At 45.3% G+C, this 12,615-nt stretch overlaps 2 protein-coding genes across 15 annotated transcripts in view; one reads left to right on the top strand and one right to left on the bottom strand.

Annotated features, from left to right (window-relative positions):
• LOC128322993 (SCAN domain-containing protein 3-like) overlaps nt 1-10,353 on the bottom strand; it is a 41,028-nt gene extending 30,675 nt beyond the window's left edge. The window contains exons 1-2 of one of the 3 annotated variants that reach the window (XM_053245441.1): nt 10,117-10,353; nt 511-2,373 (exon numbers count right to left, since the gene is read on the bottom strand). In XM_053245441.1, coding sequence (XP_053101416.1) covers nt 1,074-2,357 — 1,284 coding nt within the window. In that variant the 5' untranslated portion in view covers nt 2,358-2,373; nt 10,117-10,353 and the 3' untranslated portion in view covers nt 511-1,073. Of the gene's footprint in view, nt 1-510; nt 2,374-8,224 lie in introns of all 3 variants that reach the window. The other 2 variants (XM_053245439.1, XM_053245440.1) reach the window with 2 other exon arrangements.
• The window catches only part of SZT2 (SZT2 subunit of KICSTOR complex), a 152,033-nt gene that overhangs the window by 50,282 nt on the left and 89,136 nt on the right, over nt 1-12,615 (top strand). For 10 of the 12 annotated variants that reach the window (XM_053245426.1, XM_053245432.1, XM_053245430.1 and 7 more), the window contains 5 exons: nt 7,379-7,610; nt 8,002-8,131; nt 9,135-9,277; nt 9,728-9,880; nt 10,913-11,027. In XM_053245426.1, the coding sequence (XP_053101401.1) occupies nt 7,379-7,610; nt 8,002-8,131; nt 9,135-9,277; nt 9,728-9,880; nt 10,913-11,027 (773 nt within the window). The remainder of the gene's footprint in view (nt 1-7,378; nt 7,611-8,001; nt 8,132-9,134; nt 9,278-9,727; nt 9,881-10,912; nt 11,028-12,615) is intronic. The other 2 variants (XM_053245438.1, XM_053245437.1) reach the window with 1 other exon arrangement.

The raw sequence follows: 12,615 nt of genomic DNA on the forward strand, positions 1-12,615 counted from the left end.
CAAAAGTCAACTTATTCCCACCCTGAGGATTCATGATCTGGGAGTCATAATTGATACGGTGGTAGACAGGCTCATTTTCCCTCAAGAGTGTATCCATAAAATTAACAACATCATACAGACCATTGCCCAAAGCAATCAGGTTCTTCTCTTAACACTAGCTCACCTCCTGGGCCTGATGGTGGCATCACTGGATGCAGTTCATTGGGCCTGGCTCCATCTGCGGTCCCTGCAGTGGTTTCTTCTCCCTCACCAAAAGGCAATAGCACAAAAATACCAGTTGAAAGTGCAGATTCCTCATCAGGTTCACTGCTCTCTCACTTGATGGACTTCCCCAAGGCGGTACTCTAAGGCAGCGGTCCCCAACCTTTTTGGCAACAGGGACCGGTTTCATGGAAGAGAATTTTTCCAAGGACCGGGGGAGGGGGGGTGCGGGTTTGGTGTTGGTGGTTTCTGTGCACTTTATTTCTATTGTTACTATATTGTAATATATAATGAAATTATACAACTCACCATAATGCAGAATCAGTGGGAGCCTTGAGCTTGTTTTCCTGCAACAAGACAATCCCATCTGGGGGTGATTGGAGACAGTGACACTACTCCGTAAACTTGTTTTGGTTGCTGTCACTGCAGAAAACCCTGCTTCACAGAGATAGGATGTTGGAAATGAAAGCAGGCTTTTCAGAGCTTTTGTGGCAATCTCAGGATATTCCGCCTTGACTTTAATCCAAAATGTATGGAGATTGGAAGTTGTTTCAAACATACTTTTAAGGCGACCATCATTTGCTATCTCAAGCAGTTGATCATCTTCTAGCACGGACAAAGTTGATTCACGTGGCTTATTCACAAATGGGTCACGGATCCATTCCTTCCCAGTTCAGGGGTCTTTTGTGGTTGGGAAGTAATGCTCAAACGCTTTTGAAAGCTGAGATAGGTGATCATGCAACAGCTGGGAGAAAGAAGGCTCTGGCTCAGTTTCTTTCAAAAGCTCTGCTAATGTTTGAAACATGTCAAAAATCCCAGTGTTCACTTGTTGCCCCCATAATTCCAGTTTGGCTTTGAATGCAGCCACTTTATCAGCCAACTTGAACACAGTTGTCATTCCCCTGAAGTGACAGAGTGAGTTCATTAAGCAGGTTGAATATGTCACACAAGTAAGCAAGTTTTAAGACCCATTCTGTGTCACTGAAATGTGCTGCCAGTGGTGACTGTTTTTCTAAAAGAAATCTCTGGAGCGGCAACCATAACTCAAAAACTCTGGCCAGTGATCTACATTTGGAAAGCCATCTCACTTCTGTGTATAAGAGAAGACGTGTGTACTCTGCGTCCATCTCCTCACAGAGCTGCTCAAACAGACGTGAGTTAAGGGAATGTACTTTAATGTGGTTGATAATTTTAATCGCATCCTGCAAAACATTCTTAAGTTCAGGTGACATTTTCCGGCTAGCCAGCATTTCTCTATGGAGGACACAATGCGTAGACTCACATTCAGAAGTGACCTCCTTGACCCGAGTAGTGAAACCAGAAATCCGTCCATTCATGGCAGCCGCTCCATCCGTGCATATACCGACACAAAATGACCAATTGTTTTCCTGATAGGTAATCAAAGACTTGAATAGTTCTGCAGCTGTGGTGTTGGTTGGCAACAAAAGTGCACATAACATATCCTCATGCACATCCTCCTGAAAAATATATCGCACATAAACAAGCATTGTTGCCTTGTTGTCAACATCAGTAGACTCGTCAACATGGATTGCGTACCATGGTGACTCATTAATCCTCTCTAACAATTGTGCCTCAATATCCTCTGCTATTTCATCAATTCGTCTAGTTATGATGCTAGCCAAAAGAGGAACACGTGCCACTTTTTGAACTGCAGCCTCTCCTAAAGGTTCAAGGCAAATGTCCTTAGCAGCAGGCAGGATCAACTCTTCACCAATAGAGGGCTTCTTAGCTTTAGCAATGCGGTTAGCCACTAAGAATGATGCTCTCAGTGCAGACACATTTGTTGAAGCGGTGGCCTTCAATAATTGCTTCTGTTCTTCGTGTTCACGTTTCTTTCTTTTGAAAAACTCCAAAGGCTTGTCTTTTAATGCAGGGTGCTTGGTCTCCATGTGGCGAAGCAGTTTTGAAGGTTTCATGGCTTCGTTGGATAGCTGTTCACCACATATTATACAAAGCGGGCTTGGAGAATGTGAATCACCTGTTGCAATGAACCCGTAATTTAAGTCAGACTCTTGGTATTTTCTTTTAAATGCAGCTTTCTTTTTGTTGGCAGTCTTAGAGTACTCTGGTGTCTCATCATTGGGTCTTTCTCCCTTTTCAAAGAAGCTTTTCAGAGACTTTTGTTTTTTACTCATTTTTATAGTCAGAGATCTATAAAATTAAGCAGAGCAAAACTGATACAGGAAAACTGACCTCGTTCAAAGCCCATTTCAGTTAACCAAAGCCAGCCTCCTTCTAAAACATTCCCAACAGAACAGTGCTAAAGCCAAAGAAGAGCAAGCTCTCCTTTTTTTGCGCGATTAACAAGCTACCAGCTCGGAATGTCAATTCTTGATGAGCACGTGTGTATTGCAACTGTTGGGTTGATACACTTACGTGCCGCGAGGAGCAGAACAGCGAGCAGTACAGATAGTAGTCGATCTTGGAGCAGTTTCAGTTTCACACGCACAGGCGAGGCTGTTGTGTGTCGACTCGCGACACCCGTACCTGAGCAATCAACTCTCGTGCTATCATTACACCAGACCTGAACAATCAACCCTCACGTATCCTGTTGCAAGTCGACCGAAGGATCTTAGTAACACATGAGAATGGATAGGGAGAAATCTGCTGCATTCGTCTGCGGGGGCGGAAAGGGGAGCAATCTTTCTTTTCTAATCATTGACTCCATCCCAAGTCATTTCCTGCTGACAGAGAACCATCAATTCCACAGGTTTTTCCACATAATTAACCAAGCACCCTCTTTTAAAAGCAGCGGGCACGAGCCCATCCAGGTCTTTCTCCACGGCCCACTAAAAAACACACTGAGGGCCACTACCGGTCCGTGGCCCGGGGGTTGGGGACCCCTGCTCTAAGGGGAAACAATTTTTAGACCCACCCAGAATAATTGTAACCGCCGTTGCGAGTCCCCTCAGATGGGGAGCACGCTGCCTTCACCACTCAGCACACGGGAAATGGTCCGAACACAAACACCAACATTGCATCAACTGGCTAGAGTTGAGGGCCATCTAAAGGCTTTATTGGCTTTCCAATGGATAGTGAGTCACAGGAATGTTCTTATTCGGACCAACAATATCACTGCACAGATGCACATGGACAGGGGGAACCTGATCATGCTCTTTACACCAGGAGGCAATCCTTCAGTGGGCAGAAATGAACCTGACATCCCTGTGGGCTCATGTCAAGGGAACCCTCGACAGGAACCCTCAACACCAAAACGGATTAGTTCAGCCAAAAGGTGGTCAACCCAGCAGAGTGGAGTCTCAATCAACGGACATTCCAGATGATCACAAAACACTTAGGTCAGCCTCAGGTGGATCTTTTTGGTGCTCCAAACAACATCCAAATTGGTCAGATTCTTCTCCCGATTCTCTTGCAAAGGAGCAGAAGCAGTCAGTGGCTCTATCAACACCTTGACCACCAGTTCTGCTATATGAATTTTCTCCAGTTCTAGTGATCAGCCATCTCCTGCACAAAGTATGTCTAAACAAGGTGGAAATAATCCTCGTAGTGCCGTATTGGCCAAGAAGGGTGTCGTTTCTGGAGATTCTGCACGTGACAATAGCAGAACCATTGGTTCTAATAGTTACTCCAGACCTTCTTCAACAAGGTCCCATTATCCATCCCAATCCAGCTTGGTTACAGTTAGCCACCTGGAGTCTGAGTGGAACTGCCTGAGTCTTCATGGTTATTCCTGTAAGCACCATCCTAGCAAGGAAGCAGTCCACTCATCACATATACCAATACACATGGAGGACCTTCTTGAGATGGTGCTCTAGACATCAGTTGCAAAAGCAAATGTGTGGTAACAGAGAACTGTTGGCCTTCCTCCAGGAGGGGTTGGATAAGGGTTTAAAAGCCAGTACCCCAAAGAGGCAAGCAGCATCACTGGCAAGTGTCTTATCAATACACAACAGGCAAAGCTTATTGGACCATCCTCACCTCAAGAAGTTCCCCAGAGGAGGTACTCTCCTTTCTCTCCCAACTGTACCTTGATTTCCAATCTGGAATCTCCATACGGTCCTAAGAGTACTAAAATTGCCTCTATTTGACATATCTCTCTCTCTCTCTCTCTCAGGATAGTTTTCTCTCACAGGTTTTTCCACATAATTAACCAAGCACCCTCTTTCTGCCAGAAGAGTGTTGGAGTTGCAGGCCTTTTCTGTCAGCAAACACCTGTGTGTATGCTCTCCAGACTCAATTCACCTCAACCCAGATCTATCTTTTGTTTCTAAGGTACCATCCATCTTCCATCAGTCACAGGACATTACATTGCTTTCCTTTTGCCCCAGGCCAGTTCACCCCTTAGAACAGGCTAGGCACAAGCTGGATGTATGTAGATGCCTGAAAGCCTACCTGAAATGCACTTATTTTTTCAACTCCAGGGACATACTTTTTTTTACCTCATTTGCCGACTTCCATAGGTAAAAAAAATGTCCATCTCCACCATAGCCAGGTGAATCAAAGCCTGTATTGCCCTAGCATATGAAACACATCGTATTAGGCCACCATCCAATTTTACTGCCCATTCAACCAGAGTGGCAGGAGCCTTGGCAGCAGTTTTCCACAAATGCACCTATTTCTGAGATCTGTAAGGCAGCAACATGGTCCTTGTCATCAATGTTTATGAAGCATTACAAGCTGGTCCTTGACTGATCCTCTCTTGTATCCTTTGGCAGAAGAGTGTTATAGCAGGTCCTTCCTCTTCAGCAGATGGTGGCACCACCACCTGGATTTTCTAGGCTGTGGCAGGTTGCACATGAGATGTCCCATCCAGTAGCAGAGAAAGGAGCATTGGTTACTTACTGTGAAGGCTGCTTCTTGCTGCTGGATTTTAGGACATCTTGACCCACCCTTGTGGCATCCCCAGCCTACTGAAAGGAATACCTTATTTTTTTGCTATTTATTTCTGAATTTATTCCAGACTGGCTCTCTATTAAGACTTTTCTGTTTATATTGGATTTAGACATTCAAAACTGGGTTCGTCTATCCTTCACAGGCTCTTCAATATTTGAAATAATTTGCATAGTCTTGCCTCTGGAGCACTTGGGAAGGATAACCCGCATGAGATATCCTGAAATCCAGCAGCAAGAAGCAGCCTTCACAGTGATTAACCAATAAGTTATAATTGGTTTTCCTTTTTCAATTACAATTCAAGCTGCAAGTAGGATGGATAAATAACCAATTAGCCATAGAGTGAGCTGGCTTCACACTGTGCAGAAATCTGTATGAACATGGAAAGCTGCCATATACGGTTGGGCCACTGATCCATCTAACTCAACATTGTTTACACGACTGGCATCAGTTCTCTAGGGAGATCTTCAAACAAGGGTTTTCTCAGCCCTACCTTGGAGATGTCAAAGATTGAACCTAGGACATTTTGCTTTCAAAGCACATGCTCTACCACTCAGGGCCAACTTGTTGCCTTTAACAGCTTGAGAGGAATGCGGCAACGCCATTCCTTTTCCGCCTCTCTTTCCAAGGAGAGGAGAGCTGGTCTTGTGGTAGCAAGCATGACTTGTCCCCATAGCTAAGCAGGGTCTGCCCTGGTTGCATCTGAATGGGAGACTTGATGTGTGAGCACTGCAAGATATTCCCCTCAGGGGATGAAGCCGCTCTGGGAAGAGCAGAAGGTTTCAAGTTCCCTCCTTGGCTTCTCCAAGATAGGGCTGAGAGAGATTCCTGCCTGCAACCTTGGAGAAGCCGCTGCCAGTCTGTGAAGACAATACTGAGCTAGATAGACCAATGGTCTGACTCAGTATATGGCAGTTTCCTATGTTCCAAATGCACCCCTGCTTGCAGCTGCAGGTCAGCCACCTGCAAGTAACAGGGTGATTCCTGCAGTAGGGGGTGGGGTGTCCATACACTAACTATGCCATGGTACAGTCACTGCCTGAGGCTGTTGCATCACATGACCTCATATGAGAACCACCCCTGCTACCACTGAATGATGGCCTCTCCCTTAGAGGGGGAGATCTTTATCATCTGGACTGGACTATCTTTCTTAGAATTTAACCACAGGTGCATCAGCTACTTGTTATATATGGGTTGTGTCCATATAGCACTTTTACTTATTTATGCCATTTCTATTCCACTTCTCAGCACAAGTATTTTTAGGGCACCTAACATTGCACATCATAGAAGTCAACATAAATATTGGCACTTCCTGGTATGAGGGCCAGTTCACTGTCTTGAAGCCAGAACAGGATTTCCATTCCTTGCTACAACTGCAGATAACAAGACCTTGAGGCTAAGGGAATTGGGAGTTAGGTTCCTGGAGATTAAAAATGGGTTAAAAATACAGAAACAATAGACATAAAGTGCTGTACCATGTTCTGTGGGTCTCCAGCCATCCAACGATGCTTCCAATGCGCCCCCCCCCCCTTTTGTCAATTTACTGCAAAAAAGATCATGGGTGTTTTGTTTTTTTACACAAACAAGCTACAAAATGGCTCCTTCCAACAAAATGGTGGCTGGTGGCTTGGAGGTCATTTCCGGCCACCCTAGGAACTGTGGATACACAGATTTTAACCACTTTTGTACCCGCATTTACTGAGGTTGGGTCTCTATTGCCTGAGTGTAGAAATGCAAAACCATGAGTGTCAGGACTGCATGTGACAAGATCCACCTGTATACCAGATGAAGTGCACCTGTGTGCATGTGCTACCACCCCCCATCCCTGAATTGTGCATACAACATAAATGTGGTCCACGCACACAGTGTTGCAAGTTCTCTCCATCCTCTCCCTCACCTTTTTTTTGGTGGTGGGAATTGGGTGTATGCCTATATTTCATGTTACATTCTTTGCGTAGTTGGGATGCATTCATGGGCCTGCTGTTTGAAATATTGTGGAACATTCGTGGAAGATCTATGCTGCTGTTGATGTTTAAAATGTATATGATGCAAGTGGGGGCTCTCTAGATCTAGAACATAAAAGTGACTTTGTCCTGACTGAGAGGGATGGAAGAAGAGGGGTGAGGTACTTACTGTGGAAAGCAGGGGTGCTGAGTGGCATAGATAAGCAGATTATGGTGGGGTTAGGAGATGGCATGTATATAGTCTCCAGGCATAGTGCAATTAAGTTCTTGGTATGAGGGTGGGTGATGGAGGTGGCCATAATAGTGAACCCATTCATCACAGCCCTGCTGCATGTATGTAGGTGGCACGCAACTAGAAGTAAAGCTGGTCCTGCTCTGGAAACACAATATGAGGATTGAATACCTGGCAGTAGCGCCGTGGCCCCTGGACCCTTCCAAACGTAGCACATGGGTGGAAGTGACCATGGAGGGCAGCTATGACATCTTGCATGACATTAGCTGCACCATGCGGAAGCCCATCACCAGCCTGTACCGCACAACTGTGATACGGCGCTTCTGGAACACCCTACAAAGGTGAGTTTGTCCTGGTAACAGGTTTGCTGGCCTGCTAGTGAGATGAGACCCTTGCAAGTAATTTCTGAAGATTTGAGCAGCACACATCTCTGCCCTTTGCTTATTTGAAAGTGTTGTCCAAATAGCCTTTTGGAGTGAAGAATGTGTTCCTGACTTAGGGAGCATTGCTGCCACTGTTGCTCTTAAAGATTTAGTGCTCCCATCTCCAGTACTGGGCAGAGATTGGGCACAGGAGAAAAGTTCATTATTGGGTAAATGGGGCAGTGGGGAAGGGCTCTGCTTGTAGACAGAGCACAGATAGTAGATACTAACTCTAGGACAGATCTTATGTAGTGCTAATGTAACCAGAAATCTTGTGATTCTGAGGTTAAGAGTGATTTTATCTTCCCAGCATTAACCAAACTGACCAGATGCTGGTTCATCTGCAGTCATTTGACAGTGTCCCAGAACATTTCACCATCCCTGAAAGCACCAGAAATGGAGTGCCACTGTTCTACATTCCTCCAGGATCCACCACACCGGTACATTCTTCTCCATACACTCCTTTCATTCTCTTTCTCTGACCCTTGCTTGAAAGTAGAGACAGAAGTATACCTATTTTAGCTGATGCATACCTGGAGAATTCCCTTCCCTATCTTAGAATTAAGAGTCATACTGCCTTCTGCTGATCTCTGCTCTTATAAAAGGATGGGAGATTCAGGCATTTAATCCTGCTGATGGGGGAGAGGGGGAAGTCATAGTGCATAGATGAGTCATATGCTCCCGACTAGTGTTTTCAGGTATGCTTTGGTAGGATACTACATATGTTTGGCTCTGCCTTATCATGCCTATCCTAGGATCATCTTGTTTAGATGCTCCCCACTGAGTTACCTAGATGCACAGTGTACAAAAGTATGTACTTTAAGACTGTTCATTAAGGGTTCTGTAAAAGGTTCAGGATCTTGAACCATTATCCTGATGCAGCAGCATGCTGAAAGCAGCACATTTTAAAATGACCCTCTCAGGCTTTATCTTGCAGCTTTATCTTAGCGTTGATTGCTCTGTGTACTTGTAATATTTCCAACTTAACCAACTAATCTGTTGGTTCATCTTACACTTGTTCTCTTGATCTTCCGCACATGCATCACAAGTTTAACTCATGGTGGTCATTTTGACTGCTGCATATACAACTTCAAGGTTTCTCATGATCTCTCATGTGCAGCTCTTCCCATGATTAGAGTAGGAACAAATAGAAGACTGGGGCGGATGCTTGGGGCTTTGACTAAATCAAGACACTTCCATCATGTGCTGGATATGCCCTTGCAAGGCTTTCTCTGATTGAATGATGGGACCCAGGCCAAGTGGTCAGTTAGTGAGTTTACCCTTTGCTGTAACTTCTGATAAAGATGATTCTGAGCTCATTTTAGGCTGCATAATTCAGCCAGCCTTGTGCTTAACTGCCTAGTGTGGCTTGCCTTGTGGGAAAGAACATGGCAACTCTCTGCCGGTAGCCAGACACAAACATCTTTCCCCGTTCTTTTTCAGGTACTGTCACTGCAGCACAGCAGCTCAGACTCCAGTCACTCACAGTTTGCTGCTTATTGGAAGCCCATCCTGTCAATGGATGCCAACTTCTGGCAGAGATGGCTGCACATGCACCGCATTGTTATTCTCTTGGAGCATGACATGTACGTGCAGGCTGGACTTTCCTGGGATGTAGAAGCATGTACAGAAATGACAAGATTTACACCATAGATTGGTACCCAACTAGTGCTGGTTATGCCTCAGAGCCTGTAGTCTGATTATTTCTATTGCTAGTATCCCAAATTGATGAGGGAGAGGACCTGCATGTGAATTTAGTGATGAGGCCATAGCTCAGGGGTGGAGCACATGCTTTGTTTGCAGAAGGTCTCCGTTTCAGTCTTTAGAATCTCCAGATAGGGCTGGGAAGGACTCTTGGCTGAGATTTGCTGCCAGTCAGTGGTGGTGATGCTGAGATGGGTAGCTAAGTTGGTGTAAATCAGCTTCCTATGGATTTCTGAACTTTGCCAAGTAGTGGCAAAACACTAGTGGTGGTGGGAACAGCTCAGGGGACGCTTCCCCGAGCCTTGTTAGTAACTTTTAAATATGTTTCACAGGCCAGTCCCAAAGCATTTGCACACCCCAGGCAACAATGGACGCTACAGCACTATCCAGTGCCGCATCTCTCACTCGGCACTGACTTCTTTGCTGCGTGATTGGAGTAGCTTTGTGCTGGTGGAAGGCTATTCCTATGTCAAGCTCATGCGCAGGTGAGGGACTTGATGCAGAGTGTGGAGCAGCTAGGGCTGTGCTCAGTCCACTGTGGTGGGGCGGGGAGAGACTCCAGGTAAGGTCAAGTCAGTGTTTCCTTTCTGCAGCAACAGATCAGTCCAGTCCAACTGAGTAACCAGCTCCAAAGGAAATAATCTTTTCAGGCTCTCAACAACCCTTAGTGCACAGAATTGTTAAAACAAATCCTGCAGTAGTTATGTTTGTGATCTCTCACCTTGAGGTTTTGAGACGCTTATAGTTGCTGCCACCACTTGAGGTAAACTTTGACTCTCGCCCTGAACTCTCAAGTATCGTAGGATGCTACTGTGCCACCTTGACATCACAATCCATCTGTCCCTATGTGGGAACTGACAGAGTGATACCACTCTGGATAAATTGCTATTAAGGGCTTATTCTTGTTGGGAAGTGTATACAATTCTCTCCTTTACACAGAGCTACGAAAAAGCGCATCTTTCCATCCTGTAACAGTTACAGTCTAACTGACCTTAACTGTCATTTAACTCTCTCCTCATCTGCATACAGAATCCCCATTGCCCAATCACCACAGTGCTTTTGCTGCCTCTATGACTTTCCATACTAAACCTCAAAATTAACTTAAAACCTATCACAAACATAAATACAAACACACACCAAGAACCTTCATTTCATCACAATGTTAACTAGAAATATTGATGCAATCTGAAAATTAGACAAAAAGAGGTTGTGTTTTGTGGACTTGGTGAAGCCAAACCCAAAAGTCAGTACTCCAAAACCAGGACGATGCCTGTTCATCTATATCGAGGTTTCCCAAGCGTGTGGGAGTGCCATTGGGTTACCATTATCTGAATACAAAATGAACCCAACTCCCTTATTTATGGTTGTCTTTCCTCCCCCCCCCCCACCTCCCCGGTTTGGTTTGTTGCTGGTGATTTTGCAGAGTTCTAGCTCCATAGCAGAGATTATTTCAGTACCTGCCTCCAGTCCACTGTAAAGCCATTCCACCTGTTTATTTGTTGTTCCTTGTTCTACAGCTCCGAGGATCAGTCTCCTTTTTCATTTTATGTGGTGAGAATCATTTCCAAAGCCCCCTGCATGGTTCTTCGGCTGGGATTCCCAATTGGGACACTTGCTAAGACCAGGAACGGAGTAAGTACTCGGTTTCATTTCTTGAGATATAATGAGAATCTAGCAAAATTGCGGAAAAATACATCGAGCCCTTTCATGACAATCAAATGGGGGTGGGCTGGAGAGGAGGCAGGGACCTACTTGCACATGATTGGAGCCTCTGTTGGGCTCTGCCGCTTGTGTACCCACATGAACACTGTGCCCAGAAACAATACTATTAGGTATTGATAACAGTTCATTGCCTAGGAAATACTGGATCCTCTTCATGTATCTGACAGCAGCAGCAAGACTGACATTTGCATACAAATGGAAAGACATCCATTGCCCGAGTAAAGAGGATTGGATGCTTAAAGTGTTAGAGTTGGCAGAAATGGCAAAGCTAACAGCATTATTAAGAAATAAATTTGAAGCATTTAAAAGGGAGTGGGACCCTCTTCTTATTTACCTAAAAACATATTATAAAATAGATTTCTATCAGGTTTTTGAGTGGTAACAAAAATGTTTTTAAAATGCCCTAGAGCTCCAAGACAGAATCTGATTTGATAAGAAAAGAAGACACGCCCACCTGAGCCTGAGAGGGATAACCCCGCCCCAGTTCTTTCTGTCCTCGGCAGCTCCAGGCAGTGTTTTTCCTCGGCTCTTGCACCTTTTCTGATTTTTCTCATTCTCCTTTCTCCATTACTTCCTTCCCTTAGGATCTCCTCTCTCCTTTCTGGACAGGGATCTCTCTCAATCTCTCTCTCTCTCTCTCTCTCTCTCTCTCTCTCTCTCTCTATATATATATATATATATATATATTTTATATATATATATATATATATATATATATATATATATATATATATATATATAAATTTTTATTTTTTTTTTTTTAAAAAAACATTTTTGCTTTTTTGCCTCTCCTCTCTCTCTCTCCCCCTCCCTATCCTCCTTTGTTGCATGGAGCACAGAGATCGGGGCAGAATACTTGTATTAGTCCTGAGGGGACTGTGGCAAAGGAACGTTGGGCCAGGTCGATCTCAGCCTTTTTTCGGGGCCCACCTCCCACAGCCAGAGAGCAGCAACAATGGCCACCGAAGGGCTGCCCATTTTCCCTGCTGCAGAGCCCCCAGCAGTGCTATCGGCCTCCGATCAGCCGCCCAAAGCGTCTGCCATCCCAGCGTCGGCGACGGCCACTTTTCAGCCTCTCTTGCCGTACGCTGCCAGGTCCACCATGCGTCTCTTGCCCTCGGGCCGTGAGACGTGGTCTTCAGCGGCCTGCCGTTCTGCCAGCGCCTCACCTGCAGCCTCCTTGGAACCTTCGGAGGGTGAGAGGCAATTATCGAGGCAAATCTTCCACCAATGTCAGAAGAAATCAGGTGGATAGGCCTTCGAGGCAGCACAGTGAGTCCTCCAAAATGCCCCCCCCTTCACCTTAAAAAACTCTTCTGAGAAGGCCGCCAATCCGGCATGAGTGCGAGTGGGAACTAAAGTGTAGGCCTTCTCCTCATTCTCCTCCCAAAAAATCAGTGGCTCCCTCCTTTGGATCCATATTTTAATTTTTTTTAAAAAAATCATATCTTTATCCTTTCCACTCCTCCGTCTCCCTCCCCCTGCCCCAGGGCATGGA

Source organism: Hemicordylus capensis, chromosome 4 (genome assembly GCF_027244095.1).
Source record: "Hemicordylus capensis ecotype Gifberg chromosome 4, rHemCap1.1.pri, whole genome shotgun sequence".
NCBI classification, from domain to species: Eukaryota; Metazoa; Chordata; class Lepidosauria; order Squamata; family Cordylidae; genus Hemicordylus; species Hemicordylus capensis.